Source organism: Sitophilus oryzae, unplaced genomic scaffold (assembly GCF_002938485.1).
Source record: "Sitophilus oryzae breed Bouriz unplaced genomic scaffold, Soryzae_2.0 scaffold_1396_pilon_pilon, whole genome shotgun sequence".
NCBI lineage: Eukaryota > Metazoa > Arthropoda > Insecta > Coleoptera > Curculionidae > Sitophilus > Sitophilus oryzae.
The window spans coordinates 430,733-451,687 of record NW_022146055.1 but is presented as its reverse complement, the minus strand read 5'-3'; the positions used below and the strand labels follow the sequence as shown (position 1 = coordinate 451,687).

The following is a 20,955-nucleotide window of genomic DNA, read 5'->3' as shown; positions in this document are numbered from 1 at the left end:
TTTTTTTAGAACAGATTTATTATTAGTTGGCTAGTGTGTTAGTAGGATAGCCATTGGTAGTTATAAAGTATGAAGTCGTTTTCAGGTATTAATAATAGGAATTGGATCAAAGCTTATACATTTATTGTGATATTTATATTGTGAATTTAAGTAGTTAGTTTTGGTTGTTTAATAAACGAATTAATGTGCTTATTGTGTATCTAATTAAAAGAACAATGAAAAGTTGAATACCATAGGGGTACGTATGTTATACAAAGAATTTGCATCAACATTTTTTTGGTTATATACTTGTACTGATATTTGTTTCTTGAACTAAAGAATTATACAGTACCTACTACACAATATAATAATCTGCAGCTACATAGGTAGGTAGCTGTTGGTAATTAAATTTTTTATCTAATATAATATCTAACATCAGAAATATTGTTAATTATCAACTATAAACAACTAAGAACTAGAATTATCAACTATAAACACAATATAATATACTGTATCTTAAGCAATATGTAATTATTTAACAATTATTTTTTTTGGGAAATAAAAACTGGTACTAAATTCTTTTTGACTATTTAATTTCTAAGTCACAAATAATGGTGGACAAATAGCAAGAAAATTATACAAGTAAAACATAATTTTAACTTATTTCTCTAATGGAATTTTGGTATTGATCTACTTAGTAGGATATGCAGTTTATCATATTTTTGAATATTTATATTCAATATTGTTCAGGAACAGCCCAATTACTCTGAAAAAAAAATATATGGTCAAATTCTTTGAAAAGAAACTTTTAAAATCAGTAATGATAAAAAAATATATAATTGTTGTATAGCAGAACCAGGGGACACAGAATTAGGGGAATTAACAATAGATTATTAAAAACTGCCTTCTCTTAAAAAAGTAGTATTATATGCACTTAGAAAGACTATAAAGGATATAAGTACGCATAGAAAGAAAGTAAGTATCTTACTACTTATATATATATATATATATATATAGTATATATATATATATATATATATATATATATATTAGCATATATTGTTATATTATTACATATATATATATATAGCATATATATTAATATATATATATATATATTATATAGCATATATATATGTATGTATATATATATATATTTATTATTACAGCATTATTACATACACGAGTCAGACCCGAAATGTTTAAGATAGGCCGTCAGACCTGGGGTATATCGACGAAAAATGTTCAAGCGATGCCTTCTAGGCCCTGATGCTGGACCGTTTAATTTGTCCCATTTATATAAAAAAATAGAGGTTTATCTTGTTTTCGCTAGACCCACGACGTTGCCGCTTTTTAATTTTAAATATTTATAATAGAATTAGAGGAACGGACCTTTGACGCGGTAATTGATTACAGTGCAGAAGTAAAAACGGTGCATTTGCTATAGTGAATATTATTGTGTCTTATTGTTGGGTCTAGATATATATTCTGTTTTATAAATGCATCTGTATCGAAAGTGTTTTTATCTTGAAATTTCTTTTAAAAATTAAATTTCTTTGTAATAAAACATAATCAAGTTACAATGCATTATCAATTTCTGTTTTAGTAGATTTTGTGTTTACTAAGTGATGATGAAACCTTGCTTAACATCTTATACTTTAAAAAGAAAAAGTTTAGGTACTTCTCACAAACGAAATCATAGCATCGAAATAAATTTTTATTAATTTCGTATTAAATTTTTTAATAATGACTATCGATTCCGACAAAAAAAATTTATTACTTCTACAACGATATCGTAGCATCGATATAAATATTTAGTACCCCGTACAATTTTTGACAATACGATCGATTCCGAATAACTGTCACTTCCTAAGGTAATTTGACGCCGTGTTTGAAATCATAGGGTATGTGTGTATTTATCATTAACCTTTTTTCATTTGTTATAAAGAATTATTTTAATCCTATTTTTTATTACATACAGCTATGAGGGCGGTAATTTAAAATTGCACCGTGGGCAAAATGGTGGTACGCCCATTTAGAATATTAAGAAATTCAGAGAAAAATGAAAATAAGTGCATTCTTTAAAGATTGTTTCACTAGTTTTAATATTTAAAAATATAAATAATATAAGGTATATATATATATATATATATATATATATATATATATAAGGTCTAATCTATGAGTTGAGTTTGGGGTGAGACTGTAAAACAAAAAATTTTAAAAGTATAATGTAATAATTTAAATTTTCTGCGTCTGATAAAAATTCATGTAGCAGTAAAGCAGGGAAAAAGTGTGTAGGTTTAAAAGCATCAATTTCTGGGAATTCCATATTTGTAGAGGCTTGGAACCACTCCCACTTTTCTGGGAAACCCCATACCATTTCACATTTTATTATTATTAGAACGAGCAGATTAAAACAGCAATCACTATTTTCATTCAATATTGAACACTTCACTCATTACACATACATATTATTATTGCATTATCAGCCACATTATTAAACATATTGTTCGAGAATATAAATCAAATATAGCAAGATGTATGTATATATAGAGAATGCAACCATATATACATATATATATATATTTACATTGGTATTGGCTGCCATACACATCCATATACATATACACATTATTATTACAACATTAGCAGATACATTATACATTATAGCCATATTATATATTACGTACATATACATTATTATATATATATTGACATTAGCAGTTTTAGCATATATATATATTACATATTATTATAATATTTACTCATACATATATATATATATTATGTACGTATATATATATATGAAATGAACATTCCCTTTACGACAAGCAAAACAAATTTCTCTTACTTTTTTATTTTTTAATTACTTTGGATCACTTTCATCTGATCGTCATTTCGAAATCAGAATTGAAATGACGATCGAAAGCGTTTTTCTTTTCGATCAGTTACCGGTACCTTGTTTAAACTTTTCCTGTGGGAGAAATATCATTGAAAACGGCCTTATCGTATCACCATCATATTACGATGATCGTACTATTTTGATGTAATTACTTCGACAATGAAATCATACCACCGAAATAAATCTTTAGGTACCTCGTACAATCTTTTGACCCGTCAATCGATTTAGAAAAATACACAGCTAAAAAAGAAAATAATTTATCATTATTTATATATATATATATATATATATATATATATATATATATATATATATATATATATATATATATATATATATATATATATATATATATATATATATATATATATTATAGAATACGATACCTACAGTATACAATATTACTAGTTTAAAAATAACAGCACAGTCGGCACACTTTAAAATAAAAAAGCAGCATAATATTCAGGTATGTATATAAGTAAAATTTTCTCAAAAATATTAGAATATGAAATAAATTGCAACTAAATTTTAATTAATAAACATAAACAAATAAAATTGTCAGTGTTATTAAAACTTTATGCAAATATATGTTACCTTAATACTTGTCTTTAATCCTACTCTTCTGACATGGCTTTTCAAACTTATCCCCAAATCTCAATTCTTGTTATTAAGAATAATATTTATGAACTTTTGTTTCCATATTAATTTCAATATATTTGAATAAAACTGGAAAAATAATCAATATTGACACTTGAAATATTAATTTCTTATGTCCTTAAATTATTTATATCGTGTTATACATAATATTTACATAAATATTCAATTTAAAAATAGATCAGCACTTGAACGAGTGAATATAAAATAGTATATCATCAATTTCTATGAGCAATATCATTACTAAATCAAGGAAATCTATTCCTAATGCCAATTTAAATTCTGTGAAGGCACAACACTTTCTTCAATATTTGTTTACTTCCAAACAATGTCAAAGCATGTAACTTGAAATAATATTTCAAGTATATATTTAAATTTTTGACATTAAGCACTCACATTTAGAACATCTGAAATAAGAAATTTTGTAATTCTACACGTCTAAAAAGATATAATAACATTTTTCTCACTATAGAGCGAAATTTCTTTGCGGCTTCAGATACAAAACTTGCGGATTTCCATACATCGAAATACAAAATAAGATATTATTTATTAGTAGACAAATACCAGAATATAGAAGGCCAAACCAAACCTCTAGGAAATAACTTTAAAATAAATTATTTATTCAAAAAACGTTTGGATTTTGGATCTATAAATTACAATAACAATCATCACATTTGTCAGTCAAATGAGTCAAAAAACATAGGTTACCGTCAATTTATATGTTTTCAATTCAAATACTCGACGCCCATTGGTCGTGACGAAATCGACTTCCTCGACAAAATACGGCACGTTTTTTTTGGGCCTGTCCATAGACTTAAAATAAAATATAGACTACACTATTTACATCTCAACGCGGACAGACAATATTTTTTGTACACATGTTTACTTCTGGGTACAGTCGACCGAGCCTTCCTCATCCAGCCTATGTTGTCACGTCTTTAATATTATCAATATTTTTTTTCTTGTTATACACATATATTGAGATATTAATACTACAGTTTAATAAAGTAGGTTTTAATATTCCAGAGATGTATTAAATAGTCCTTATACTACTAAATTATAAGTCGGATACTGTTTAAAAAGGATAAGTTCTTTACAATATGACAACACCGATTAGAGGCGAGGGAGCCTATTCATTCATTTATTACCTTGTAGTACGTGTCGCACGTGTGCGGTAAAGCTTTGTTGCCGCTATCTCCCCGGCTGTATTAACGCATTTTCTTAGCTTGTAGTGCTTAAGTGTTTATTTTATTGACTTTTTCTGTTCAAGAACTATAAAATATGGTTCGCCAGTGCCAAATTTGCAAGAAATTTGACTTAAATAATCCATTTAAGTCTTGAAACGACTTTTGACCGGTAGGCAACTCTCAATTTACCCATTGGGAGTCAGTGGCGTTGTTGTAGAAAGGCGCTTATTTAGATAATATTTTAGTAAAATGTAAAATCTGAATTTTTTCTCTTACATTACATTATTTACTTACTTACATTGTAACAAAATCATAATTATAACCCTGTTAATAATTAATAATGTTTTTATTAAAAATATATTCCGGTTTATTCTAAAATTATCTTCAGAATCTAAAATAACATACAAGAATTTTAAAATGATATTACATTATGAAACAATATTTTTTAATATACCGGGTCGTCTCAAAATGACTCACCCCCTATAACTTTTTATTTTTTCAGATAAAAAAAACAGATTTGTATGTTAGTAGGTATATGACATAAATTAGGATTTATTGACGTATTCAATTGTTTTTGGTCTCTTCCTGTTTCACCGAAATGATTACATCTTTTGATTTTTAAAGGCACCCTCGGTATATTGTTACTTTATTCGATAAAAAATGATACTCTGAATAGAATGACATATCATATGTCAACTTTTGACATTGTCGCTTAAAAACAAATTCTATTTTAAATTTCAATCCAGGGTGCCATGGTTTTGTTAAAAACACTAAGTTTTAATCAAAGAGCCTTGGAAAAATAGTTTTGATCGTCTAATGGGTTTCGTGTCTTGTCTAGGCCGGTTAAAAGATGTACAAATCGTATTTTTAATCATACATATGCCAATTTTTTCAAATGGAACAAGGGAACAAGGGACTCATTAGCATATTTGGAAAAAGCATTTTTTTATGAATATATTGATACCACACACTTGGTATTTCGAGTCAAATTGTCGTTATGAACCGCGTGTTACAATTACAATTAAACCATATGCGAGAATGTCAAAAGTTGACATATGATGTGTTATTCTATTCAGAGTGTCATTTTCTATCGAATAAAGTAGAAATATACCAAGGGTGCCGTTTAAAAATTAAATGTTATAGTCATTTCCGGTGAAACAGGAAGTGACCAAAAACAATTGAATGCGTCAATCAATCCTAATTTATGTCATGTACTAACATACTAAATCTTGTTTTTTTATTTGAAAATATAAAAAAATTATGGGGGGATGAGCCACTTTTGGGACGCACCCGGTATAATAAAGACAGTACCGAGTTAAATAAATGTAGTTTTCATTTTATCCACTTCCTATCACCTTCCTTGCTTTAATGGAACAGATTTATGTTTTCTCTAATTTACATAAGGCATCACTTAACCAGAAAAAAATTACAACAATCATATTTTTTTCTCTCCCTGTCGCCGATTCTATTATATCTGTGGAATAGATCCTGTTTTGATTAATATTAGGGGTTGTAAATGTTTGACTAAAATTAATAATTTATTATTAATTTCAAAAAATTACGTCATTTCGATTATAAAATTTCTTCTATAACGTGTATTTTATTATTTTTATCCTTTTTGGACTCTAAGACGTTTTTCTAAACTTTTATTTAAAAAACCTGTCCTAAATCTTAATAAAATATAAAAAGTTTAAATACGATATATTTTTAATTTAATTATAGCTTCATTAATATAAAAAAATTACCCGGCTATGATATGGAGAGTTCAGGTGCACTTGAGAAACGAAAGACAGTGTTGTGTGTTTCTCGGCAGAGTCGTCAGGGAACGACCGTTACGACAGAGACAATCTATCTATCGCTCGTGTCGCACTCGTTATAACCTAAAACAATAACACAACAATAACAAGACAGTGTCTGACCGCATGTTCCAGCTATTTATGAATGAGATGCTCAGTCTATATTTTATTTTAAGTCTATGGGCCTGTCGAATATCCTTATTCTATATATCCTTGGCCTGGTCCTAACCTAACCGGCAAAGATTCAGAATTTCCACCGCTATACAGGGTGTCCCAGAAATAAATGCAAGTATTTTAACTCGTAGTTCGTTCGAACCCAGAAACACGCCCATGAGGTTTTTGTGAAAAAACAGACAACTCCGCTGATACGTATACGCAGATGTAAAGAAATATAAGTAAAATATACGTGTAAAAATATAAGTAATGCGCATGCGTACGTAAAAGTTTATGTGTTTGTAGACTGTGCCGTTGTTTTCTAATATGTTGAAATTTTTATATTTTTCTTTATATTTTCCGGAAAATATTGAAAAACTTTTGAGTGCCACGATTCATTCTCAATCTCAGAGAGTATGCAATGTTGCCAACTCATACATTACCCACATTATTCTACATGTTTATAAATTCACAGCAATTTTAAGTTTCTACACTAAAAATGCGAAAATAAATTTTATTCATATTAGTGTAGATTGCCAATTCTATAGAAACGCAAATAAAGGAAATATTTTCAATCGTTTTAGGCCACGATTTAATTACCCGAAACAGCGGTACATCACACAAACCTCGTACCGTAGTGTTTTATAGTCTCAATAACTGGACTAGCAAAAAACTAAAAAACTTAAATATTAAGACAAAACCCCGATTTCAATATTATTTTAATGCGATCGATATGACAGCGGCGTGGGCATATATTGATATTTTCTGATTTCTGCCGTAGAGTGCGCTGCGGTTGGAATTTGTTGAAATCAACTGAAATGCACCAAGCCTATGTATTTGTATATCCCGCTGTACAAACTGTATCAACTGAAATGCTACAAACCCGTGTATTTGTATATCCCGCTTGTTTACGATATTCTCCGATGGTGGCAGCACCGGCGGAGAATGCACCAAGCCTATAATGTTCTTTTTATCACGTAGAATAAACTGGTATACAGAGAAGACCAGGCTACTAGTAACATAGCAAGTTGCCGGACGAATTTACGTTTACCCGTTTTGCGTCCGTACTCGAGATTCACTGCCGGCAAGTCGGCTGGTCACTGGTCAGGCAGTACGCTGTTGCAGTTGTGCTTGGACGGGTCGGTCGTGACAGACTAGGAATACGACGCGAGGAGTGCCGAGTATTTATTATTTTCATTTTAAGTGTTTACCTTCACATAAGGTAACATTTAAAATGAAAATACTTAAATATTTATTATTTTAGTGTGTTTACAAGCCAAAACTAAAAATTAATAAATTCTCTAAACCCAAAAAAAACTAAAATATTACTCTAAATAAGAAAAAGTTATAACAAGTGTTCAAAAAGACCATCTTCTTGTGCTAGACAGAAGCACACAGAAGCCTAGGCGGTCGTAAAACCCCCGTCTGACATTGGCTAACATATAAGGGCTAATAGTTTGGAAAGCCTCGTATTTTTACTTGAAGCTTATCCAGATTATTAGCCCTATTATGATCATACACTTTGGATTTTACATAACCCCACAAAAATAAGTCATTGGGAGAAAGATCTGGTGATCTAGCGGGTCACAAAATAGTTCCATATCCACTAATTAAACGGTTGGGAAAAGTATTGTTCAAATATTCTTGAACAATATGGGCATTGTGGGCAGGACAACCACCTCAACCGCAATTTGAATACTTGAAAACGTGGGATTTTGATCCGCGGTAGCACAAATAAACACTTGCTTGACCTCCTGTTCTTCATTAATCAACACATCAGGCTTTTTGTGTTTTTGTGGGAACACGCACCCATGTGCTTCAAAATTATTAATAACTCTTGATACAGTAAGTAAAGATGGAATTGGCCTGTTTACAAAAGTTGGTGGAAAAATTGTTTGTATATTCCGATAAGACCTATTTTGGAAATACTATTTTACAACTTGAATTTTCTCACGAACTTCGTAAACATCCATTATTTTACTTAAAAAATAAATTTTACACGAGAATTGTCGCGAGAATCTATGTATTCGTTTTGGCTATTAAAACACGAATAAATACAAATTCTGAAACATTCTTATCACATATCTACCTATTTTTAGTTTATCGCATTTTTTCGTCTGCTTTTATCCGCCGGACGGGCATACGCTAATTCGTCCGTGCGTATGCCATCTGCCTGTGTTACTACTACGGTGGTCAGGTCTGTATATTCAGAACATTACAATATAAAAAACTTGAGAAGACAAAAAACTCCAGACAAATAACTAGTTTTGAAGAATAATGTAGCCTATTTCAATGTGGCAGATTTGATATTTTTCGTGTTATATTTTTCTGTGACTCGTAAGAGAATAAAAATGATTTTGCGAGTAGCAAAATTAGATTTCTGTGCGTGTTTTGCCGATTCTCTGCTACACCGTCTCAGGATCATACAAATAAGAAGAAAAGAAGTAAAATTTATTGCTTTTTTTATGTCTGCCTCTTCTCGAAAGGGTCTTCTTCGCCCTTTTTTCCATTTCAGTCACGGACATGAATGAATTTCAATTTGAGCGTATTTTTTGATGAATCGTTTAACTCTGGATCGCCTATTCCAGATTTTAAACGATCTCCTTACATTTATTATCCGTTGCGACGAAAAATTTATATTCTTACATGCAAGTTGTCGCACAGGTCTCATAAATAAGAAAGTATTATAAGAGGTGGTAGATCTAGACAAAACAAACATACAGGGTGGCGCCTCCCATACAACGCGGAAGCTTCAAGGAGAACGATAGTTTGTATTGAAATGAAATTTTATGAGCATATGTAGGTTAATTTAGAGCATTTTTTAAAAGTATATGGAGTTCTACAGGGTGTGCCCAAAAAAAGTTACACATCAAAGTAATATTTTTTGAAATAGAACATCCTATTTTTAATTGATTTTCGATTTCGTTTTCGAATAAAGGTGAGTTTTAATAAAGAAGTATATGTCTAAAATGTAGGGTTTTTGACATATTTAACGTTTTCTAAAGATAATGTTTAAAAAAATCGACCAACTATTGTCGACAACATATGAGAGATTGTGGCTGCTTTTCGAAGTAGAATTCCACATATTTATGCCTTTTAACGTGAAAAGATATTTTGAAAAGAGAACCATTTTATGCAGTGAATATGAAAGGAAGTACTGTGAGCATTTCATTTTAACTAGCTAATTGTTGTCACATAATTATACGTTTATGTCTAGATTTAATTCTGTAATAATTGAAATATGCTTTAAAGGTGTATGTTTTTATTACCGTTGGATATTTTAGTCTACGTCCTTTAATTTTTGTTAAATTAACAAAAGGTGTATCACAGCCATCTAGATTTTATCAAATAATAAAGAGATTTAACAACAAAATCCTTACATTTTAAGCATATGCTTCTTTAACGAAATTCACTTTTATTTTATTCATAGAATTCGAAAAAAGATAAAAATAAGTAAAAAGGTTTGTATAAATGTATGTCCTAAAATGCTTAGTTTCGGAGATGCAGGGTGTAGAAGTTTCATTTTTATTTCGATTTTTTTCCAAATAATTGCTGAAGTAAAGTCAATATTGGAATGAAAATTGGTGTCTGGGAGTTTTTTGACATGAGAAATTTCATTTTGATGTCAATATGGCTCCTACTACTAGTAGGAGCCACCTACACTTTTTAACCGGTTTGAAGTGTAATAATTTTTCGTCCGTACCTGTATAAAACTACTAAATAAAAAATATACATTTACGACGTTATTTGCGTAAAAAAAAACTGGCTCTTGGTAAAAATCGCTACGAGTAATGGTTTTCGAGATATTTGGTTTGGTTTACAACCTACATTTATACGAACTTTTTTACTTATATTTATCAGCAGAATATGTTGCTGAAGTTTCCGGAATACAATTCGGAACGCCCTGTATAAAGTGTTCCATTACAAAACCTAACTTTGATGAGTATTTTTTTTGGTGGGACACCCTGTAGGGATCTCTATATATTTTTATAAAATGCTTTCAATTAACCTACATATGTATGCTGCCAAAATTTTATTTCGATATACACTACCGTTCTCCTAGGAGCCTCTGCATCGTATTTGTTCCTAGAATTATTACTAATGCGATTGATATAATTAAAAAAAAATAAGTAATTTAATTGTTTAGAAAACAAAAATACTTTGGACTTAAACAGTAAGTAAAACACAGATATACAGAATGTGAGTACCGTTCGTAGGATTTGGCAACATAGGACAATGAACCTGCGGCACTAAAAAGTTTTTAAAATTTCTCTAAAAATGTAAACAAATGTCAAAATTTTCATAATGCCTTTTGCAAAATGCAAAAAACTCATGAGAGTGATCTGGGATCGAAATGTACTGCGAATAACAATGGTAAATAAAAAAATTACGTAATTAATTACTGAATATATTTTCTTACCACTCAACACGTGAACTGTTAAAGTCTTAGGATTGGCATTGGAAGGATGACAGGTGTATCGTCCACTGTCTTTTTCAGTGGCCCTCTGAATCAGCAGATATGACACTGTGATATCCCCCTTTTCTGTAATGACAGATACCCCACCCCTTGGCGAATCGTAGTTGATTTCCTGTAAAAAAAGAAATTAATATTAATATAAAAGGTCATTCAAGGTCTTTTTTGGTCTTGCTGTTATATTTCTTTTTCAAAATCTACTAAAAAAATAAACCTTTCTATTTTTTCTAATCTGTGGAATTAAAAATAATATAAAGAAGATAAAGTATATGAAAAATAAGGTAAATACTGAAGTCAGCAACCCCAACCGAATTGAGAAAACATTATTTTCTTATTTTCTGGATATTCGGGCATTTCCAAAATCCATTTTTCTCTGATCGAATGAAGAAATTATATTTTGTTATTACGAATAACATACGATATATAAAGGAATCAAAAAAGAGATAACATTTTTATGTCCATCCCTAAAGTTATAAAAGATAATCCAGTTTAAGCAAAAATCGTAATAAGTATATTAAAAAATGTTTTGTTGGTATTTAAATACGTTATTGTTATGCGTAAATATATTTTTTATTCTACTTCAAAGTTAGTAGTTTTCTTTTACTATTAATCATATACCTACAGGGTGTTTCAAAAAACATGTTCCATCTCTCGTGGGGAGATTCCTCATGTAAAAATAATATTTATTTTTCATATCAACATAGGTCCGATTCTGCTTTGTTTCGTGGCTGCAGGGTATTAATCTTAATAATCTTTCGATTTATTATAATTTTCTTCGAAGTACCTTTAGTGATTAGAATGAAATTTTGAGGGTAAAATTTGCTATAAGTGCTACATATTTTAATTCTAAAAAAGAGTCGATAAATTCATCAGGGTTGACACTGGTATATTTTCCAAAAAAAATATGTACGCCACTGACTTTTTTCTTTTGATGTTAAAAGTGTGTAGGCCGTTTAATGTCAATTAAAAGTTATCTCTGATATTTTGTCGAATTCGGCCTCATTGATGAGATAAACGTAATTTTATTAATCACAATTATTAATAAAATAAAATTATAAATAATAAATTATATATTTTATCTGATTTATTATTAAATATTATTACTATTAGTTATTATCCCACCCTAGAGCAATTTTAATAAAAAATAATGGTATTTAAGATAATTACAAAAAACCTAATTCTAAAAAGTTTTAACATCCTGTGACTCTAAAACTACGCATTTCCATATCCATGTTTATAGGAACTTTTTTTTCATATTTTTTGATGGGGAATCAAAGAGTACTTATTTAAAACTTTCGTCAGTTACTGATATTAAAATTTTTTAAAGGTTATGGCTCTTGGACTTGGATCAATGCAAATTAATAAATTTGCGTTTATATCATCAAGGAGGCCGAAATCGACAAAATATCAAGAGACAACTTTTAATCGGCATTAAACTGCTTACACTGTTTCGCTAACAAAACAAAAAAGTCAGTGGCGTACATGTTTGTTTTTTTAGAAAAATATTCCAGTGATAACTCATATGCACGTCCCTGGTGAATATGTTGACACTTTTTAGTTTTAAAATATGTCGTATTTATAGTAACTTTTACCCTCAAAATTTCATTGAAAACGCTAAAAGTACTTGAAAGAAAATTATAATAAATCGAAAAAAAAATATTAAGGCTTTAACACCCTGTAGCTACGAAACAAAGCAGAATCAGATCTATGTTGATATGAAAAATAAATATTATTTTTACACATGGCACATGTTCTTTGAAACACCCTGTATAAGTATATGAGTCCTGGAAACTTTGAAAGGTCTGCATATACTTATTTTTTGATCATATAAAATAATGGGTAGTAGAAAAATATAATTCATGCCAAAATATGTTTTTTTATTACAATTAACAAATGTACCAAAAAAATTTACCGTTATACGATTTTTTGGCTCTTAATATTTTTATGTTGTTTTTAAAAGCAAAAAAATGTTCCAAATATATCTCCTCATTCTATTTTGAGACTACAAAGCATACAATGGGGAATTACACACATAGACTATTAGAAAAAAAGAACCCCTCACAAATTACAGGGGATATATACGCCAGTTAAAGTGTAAAAAATATATGCGAAATAAAAAAATCTCTGGAGCTCTAAAATACTTTTTGCCCGGCAAAAATGAACCTATAGGGTGATTCAAACACGACGCCCTGAGCAAATTCCAGAACCGCAAAATCTTTTTTACAGGATGTGTCTTAATAAAGTAGAAGTGTGTAAGTGATGGTAGATTGCTTGGTAGAATGGTAGATGGTAGATTTTTGCTTTTAAAGCCAAAAGGATCAAAGTTTCTGTTTTCAAACAACTTAACTTTGGCAATCCTCGCATATTCGTATTCATATCCGCCGCCCTGTGCTTAACTTAATTAAAAATACTCGTAATGTAGAGATAAGAAAATCTGCAATAATGGACATTTGGATGGAATTTGCATGGATTTTTAAATTACTTGAAACATCTACATATTTCTATCCAATATTTGAATGCTTTTTGAAGTCCCTTTAAATTGTCATTCCTAAAAATACAGGGTGGTCCGAACTGTATTCCGGAAACTTCAGCAGCATATTCTGCAGATAAAAATAAGTAAAAAAGTTCTTATAAATGTATGTCCTAAAATGCTTAGTTTCGGAGATACAGGGTGTATAGAAGTTTCATTTTTATTTCGATTTTTTACAAATAATTTCTGAAGTAACGTCAATATTTGGATGAAATTTGGTGTCTGGGAGTTTTTTGATATGAGAAATTCGATTTTGATGTCAATGTGACTCCTACTTGTAAAGGGCGCCACCTACATATTTTTAACTGGTTTGAAGAGCAATAACTTTTCGTCCGTACCTGTATAAAACTACTAAGTAAAAAAATAGACATTTACGACGTTTTTAACGTAAAAAAGATCTCTTAATAAAAATCGCTACGAGTAATAGTTCTCGAGATATTTGAAATCGAAGTTATCAATACCTGTCATCATTGAGATAAATTAAACATGTTGACTAAATAGTTAATAGACGGAAATCATAAATTTTAAATGTGTTTGTGCCAAATGATCATCAATCGTCATTTTTTCGAAGAAAACTTTATGATTAATTTAAAAAAATAAAAATTTCCCCAATTTATCATTTTAGTCATATCTATCTACTCAACTTATGTTTACTTATTGTCAATAATGACATGTATTGACTATTCCCATAGTAAATATCTCGAGAAGGGTTGCTCGTAACGATTTCTACCAAGAGACATTTTTGACGTAAAACAATTCGAAAATGTATATTTTTTTACTCGGCAGTTCTATGCAGGTACGGACAAAAAGTTATTACTCTTCAAAACAGTTTAAACACATGTAGGTGGCGCCCTCTACAAATAGGAGTCATAATGACATCAAAATCAAATTCCTCATGTCAAAAAACTATCAGTTACCAATTTTCATCTAAATATTGACGTTATTTCAGAAATTATTTGGAAAAAATCGGAATAAAAATGAAACTTCTAGACCCTGTATCTCCGAAACTAAGCATTTTAGGACATACATTTATAAGAAACTTTTTATCTGCAGAATACGCTCCCGGAGTTTCCGGAATACAGTTCGGACCACCCTGTATACTAGATAATTGAATGTTTTAATCGTTCGGACACGCCCACATAGTCACGTGACCGAAAACTGGGAGTTCCGAGCTGTGACGTCACCCCGCGGTAGGGCTTTGCTGTTTAGATACAGTCAGGCAGCGAAGGTTAGAGCAATCACGACTATCGTAAATTCTTCGAGGCTGTAAAAAAAGTATACGGCCTAACCAAGAAGGTAAGCTGCCCAGTCAAGGCACAAAACGGTGAACTTTTAAAAGAGGAAGAGCAAATCAGAAATAGCTGGCCATTATATAAAATAGAAATAGCTGGCTGCATTACAGCCATATCCTTAACCAAGCACTAAACACAATACCTCCAGTACAGTACGTCTGCTGGATCTGTGTCTATGAAAGGAATGCGGACAAAAAACATTTAAATAAACAGCAATATATTTTATACGTCGACTTAACGAGTACGTCACCGCAAATCGCTCCGCCCACTCATTTTATTGGCTACTTGCAAATTTGTCGAATTTTTATTGATGGGACGCGTCGTATAATTTTTTCCGAAAAACATCGAGAGAATATCGTTTCCCCTCTCACGGATACCCCGTAGCTACAGAACGGACAGACGTACTGTATAACAGTCTTGATATATTTAGATATCCCAATAACAGAACGGGAAATAAAGTAGCTTAAAACAACAAATCAACTGGTCAATAAAACAGCTTAAAACAACAAATCAACTAGCTGTGACCAATTCCGGCGAAAATCTATAAGTGTGCAAGCAAAGAAGTCATTGGTCATCTTAAGGTTCTCTTCGATGTCATATGGTAAAGCGGTGAGGTACCTCAGGACTTTCGCAACGCGAATATAGTGAATATATTTAAGAACAAAGAAGTTGGCGTCAGACTGCGGAAACATGGCGGAAACTACCGGAGAATTACACTACTGGCTATGGGAGCAAAAATTCTTGCAAAAATTATGCAAAACCGCCTGCACCCACAAAAAATCTTCCCAGAAGCGCAAACGGGTTTTCGCACCAACCGCGGCACCATCGATTCCATATTCTCCGTCCGTCAACTACAGGGAAAAGTAAAAGAACAGCAGGCTTGCATAATTAATACAAATTAATACAAGGATATTTCCCATAAAAACTTAAAAGAAATAAGTATGCAGAATCAGTAGGAGGAAGCAGCGCACAATAGAACCCAATGGAGAAGAATTGTAAACTCTTAGAGCATATAGAACTAGATATTCTACAAGTACAGAATGCCAATTTGCCAAGAACTGACTCTTTCATTATATAAACAATTTACGTTATGACAAAATTCCGACTTTTTGGTGAGTACACATAACTTGAGGTGTTTTGCGATTGTGACCAAAACGTATGGTTGTGGAGAATATGATAATGAAGACATACGCTATTTTTTAAAATACTTTGAAGGTTTATAAAATATACCTTAACTTATTTGGAAACTAGAAAATAAAATTGCATATTTTTAATTTTTATTTTTAAAGTCCAGGTAATCGAGTACGAATCACCCTGTAAGAGCTTTTGAATAGAGATGGTCCGGGACTCTGAAAAGTATAGAGAAAGTAGGACGGAAAGAGTGGGACAAGGCGATAAAAATGGAAGTAGTCGGCCATTTTGTTTTATTGTTTTATTAGAGGAAAACGGAGAGCGGTAGAATGGTTTGCAATTTGACATAATTAAGATAACAGCGCCGTTTGTAGCGCGATGGGAATTTTAAACTCGGTTCCAATTTAGTCTTGGAAACACATTTCGTTACATTGTGTAGAGTATAACTATATATATCTAGACACCCACACACTTGTCGACCATAAAATTAAAAAGATAAATAATTAAAAACCTTATTTAAGTAAAATAAGGACTTGGGGCTTGGGGGCTTCAAAAACATATTTGTTTAAGTGTAATTATAAATTCTACCATAAAATAAGGTATATTAAGAGACAGTTTCATTGGTTTGTTCAAGTAGTTATTAATCCTAAAATAACTTCTACTCTACTCGCGAAGTATTCCGAAGTAGGTCAAAATCGAATAGCGAAAATAGTTATTTTTGTATCTAGTGCGCGAAGTGCTACTTGGTGAGCGATACTTGAATTTTTGAACGCGGCGTAGCGTCAGCTTGTGAGAATATGTCTTCTTGTAAGCCTATGGAATGTGGTGTCCCTCAGGATTCAGTATTTGACCCTATTTTATTTCTGATGATTATCAACGACATTGCAAATCTAGACATTAGCGGTAAAATCTGCCTCTTTGCGGACGATACTAGTTTCACTTGGAGCGGCCCAGATGTTACGGCACTATATAGTACTATATCCAGTGAATTACGCACCATTAAATCTTGGTGCGATTCTAATCTCCTATGCCTCAACCTATCAAAAACTAAAATTTTGCCATATAAAAATGCTATACAACCTTTTGTACTTAATAACACCACTATTAACGTCGTGGACTCTGTGAAATTCTTAGGACTTGTTGTACAGTACGTCTGCTGGATCTGTGTCTATGAAAGGAGGAATGCGGACAAAAAATATTTAAATAAACAACAATATATTTTATACGTCGACTTGACGAGTACGTCACCGCAAATCGCTCCGCCCACTCATTTTATTGGCTACTTACTACTACAAATTTGTCGAATTTTTATTGATGAGACGCGTCGTCTAATTTTTTACGAAGAACATCGAGAGAATATCGTTTCCCCTCTCACGGATACCCCGTAGCTATAGGACGGACAGACGTACTGTAGACAACTCGTTAAAATGGGACTTTCACATCGAAGCTCTTTCAAAGAAACTAAGCTCTGCCTGTTTTGCGCTAAGATCAGTTTCTAAGGAACTTAACCTCTAGAATAGCTTATTACGCCCTTTTTGAATCAGATCTTCATTATGCCCTTCCATTCTGGGGTACTTGCTGCGCAACAAAATTTGATCGTATTTTCAGACTTCAAAAGAGAGCAGTTCGATATTTATTGGGACTGAACAGTAGAAACTCACTGGCAGGATTTCTTTAAAAATTTCAAAATAATGATTCTTCCTTCTTTATTCATTTTTGAATCCGTTTGCTTAATCCGCAAACACATATCTGCTATTCCCGAAAGGCCATCTCATAACAATCCACTCAGGAATGCGGAGCACTATCTTTATCCAACCCCGAGCTCAGAACTAGTTAAAAGTTCAATACTGTACAATGCCAAAAAAATGTACAATCAATTTGAATATCAAGTCGCTTTCATTCTTTCCCGCATTTTGCAAAGCTCTAAAATCATACTTACTGGAGAGAGCCCTATATGCGGTGAACGATTTTTTTGTTGATGTTTAATTATGAACAATTTTGAATTTTAAAATTTTGATCATCTCACACACTGGCCAGTGGTCAAGTATTTAATATTTTATAACTCTTAAGATTGTATCTATTTACAATCTTCCTATTGTAATATTTTATTGATACGCTTTTTTTTGTGTTCTGAAATAATTATCCATGTATGTTCTCTATTTGTAATTTTGATTTTGATGACTTACGTTTTAGACATACGTTTGTGCTCGCGCTTTTAATAATTTTCTGATGATGGACATTTCAAGTGATGAAGAACTAAGCAATACCCCGCTTAATCTAATAGATACAGCGAACGCGCGGCAAGACGTATGAACAATTCAAAGACTGGTGTACAGCGAATGGGGCTAATAATATGTCTGAAAACGTGCTATTGGCATATTTTGCTGAGAAATCCAAAAAGGTGAAGTCTTTCACGTTATGGACCGTATATTCCATGCTGAAATTGACATTTAATGTCAAAGAAAACGTGAACTTTAGAAAATTTACGAATTGGTACCATTTCTTAAAAAACGGTCAATTGGACACCGTCCTAAGAAATCGAAGGTTTTAACTCGTGAAGAAATTAATAAAATCATAAAAGAGGCCAACGATGAGCCAAACCAAACCTATTTGATGGTTAAGGTACATTTTTAGTAATATGTATGTTTTTTTATTAATGAACAACGTCATCGATTTTCTTTTAGGGCGTTTTAATACTTGGTATTTCTGGTGCTTGCCGCCGGTGCCGTGAGGAACTTACTAAAATGACAGTCGATAACATAGAAGATAAAGATTCAATTTTGCTTGTTAAAGTACCCGATACAAAAACAAACATAGACCGAGCTTTACAGTGTCAAATTTGAATTATATTGAGATTTACCGAAAATGCGCAGCTCTTCGTCCAAGAAATGCTACAGGTCGCAGATTGTTTTAAAAATATCAATATAAAAGATGTGTTAACCAAGTGGTCGGCATAAATTCTATTGGTAAGATTCCTAGCATGATAGCAAAACACTTGAAGCTGCCAGATTATTAGGCCTACAATGAGCATTGTGCCCGAAGATTTCAGCCACACTCCTTGCTAATGCAAGGGGTGATATATTTAGTTTGAAGCGCCACGGAGGATGGAAATCTTCAACAGTGGCCGAGGGATAGGTCGAGGATACTATCAACAATAAAATTCAAATATGAAATAAAATTTTAGAGCGTCAAATACCGGGATCAAGTACCTCTACCTCAAAATTGGATAGTCCCATATCTCAAGCAAAATCAGAACTATCTAGTTTGGGATTAAATATTGGTTCGTGTAATGGTTGTATTGTTAATGTTAATATTGTAAATAATAACTAGAATATGCATTAGTGTTACGTTTGATATTTGTTATTTGTTTATTCTTGGATATTTCGAAATAAATAATTATTTATGATTTAGTTCTTCATTTTCCAAAAATCAAAATTCCAAAATCCCCTATAATTTACATACAGTGTGCGAAATAGGCATTTCGCGTATTACTTCGCGCACCATGTCATGGTAACGTAGGAAAATAAAGAAAAGTGTCACTTCGCACATTGCTATCAATTCGCAAACCTTGTCATTTTTTGACATTTGTAGAAAAATGTTATTTAATGTGTTTTCTCGTTCAATAAAAATAAGCTGGAACGATACCAAATTAGACAAGGAAACACGTAATAACCCTCTTCACTATTCGACCTCAGGGGGGTGACAGTGAAATAGGAAAATTGGAAACAGTCATTAGTGTCATTCCTGTCATTCTCCTCACGACAAGTATGGCCGCCTAGACAAGGACAGCATTGTTTTTGTCTAACTATTATCTAACTTCACTTAGAATTGACAGATTTCAGTTTCAGAGACAACTTCAGATTTGTTCTAGAACAAATTCGAAAATATTCGACGCCATTTTAATTCATTCCGTTTAGTTTCGTTTTGGAAGTTCAATTTAATATTTCGGCTGAAATTTATAAATATAAAGGTAATAAAGTATATTATAAAATATATATTACATGAAGAATCCTGGAGAAAATGACGTTACTGCAGTAGTAGGTATGTCCCATGTATATGAAGAATAGGTAGTAAATAAACACTGTTTTTACATTTTTTAGATGCAAGAAAATGGTGTTATAATCTCTTTGATCGGGGATTTTTTTGAAAATGGAAACAATTTACAGGAAGGTAAGATCATTTTTAACTATAGCCAACATTAGTTATCTCCAATATGTGCGATTTATTGTCAATAATGCAATAAATCTGACTGATAATCTGATTATGTTATCCGACTAAAAGTCTCTTTTTGCATCTTTTTGATTTATAAGCCAGGTTCTTTGGGAATAATGGACGCTTTTTTTAAACAGTATATTTATATTTTATACCTATTGATATTTTTACATTGTTAATTTTAGTATAAAAAAATTGTTTTTCTGTTTTCAGGTTTTTGTATAAGGCTCCCGTTTTCATGTTCCTGTGTCCGTTTTCTGTCCTTGAAGTTTGCGAATGTGTGTGTTTATTTACAAATTACTGTAAGTCATGCTTATACCTTAACTAATTTACGTTAAAAGTGCATATAATTAACTAATTGGTATTGAAACAATACAATCCTCTATATTTTTATATTTATTTAGTCATGTTGTTCCATATTTCAAATAAATATATGTGAATAAATTATTTTTTGGTTTTATTTATGAAAAGAAAAAATACAAAATACATTTGAACTGAAAGACGGCCCGCCATTGAATAACCGGAAACGGAAATGAAAATTAAGCCATCATGTCCTTATCATGTCAACCTGTCAATTGGAAAGTTAGTTCTCCAGACGACAACGAAGGCTTTCGGTGGCGTATCGTGTTTCCACGATTTAAC

General features: G+C 31.4%; 1 protein-coding gene across 1 annotated transcript in view; it reads right to left on the bottom strand.

Annotated features, from left to right (window-relative positions):
* Nucleotides 1–20,955, bottom strand: part of LOC115875801 (Down syndrome cell adhesion molecule-like protein 1 homolog) — a 266,822-nt gene that overhangs the window by 12,198 nt on the left and 233,669 nt on the right. Inside the window, exon 5 of the mRNA XM_030891311.1 lies at nucleotides 11,095–11,263. Coding sequence (XP_030747171.1) covers nucleotides 11,095–11,263 — 169 coding nt within the window. The remainder of the gene's footprint in view (nucleotides 1–11,094; nucleotides 11,264–20,955) is intronic.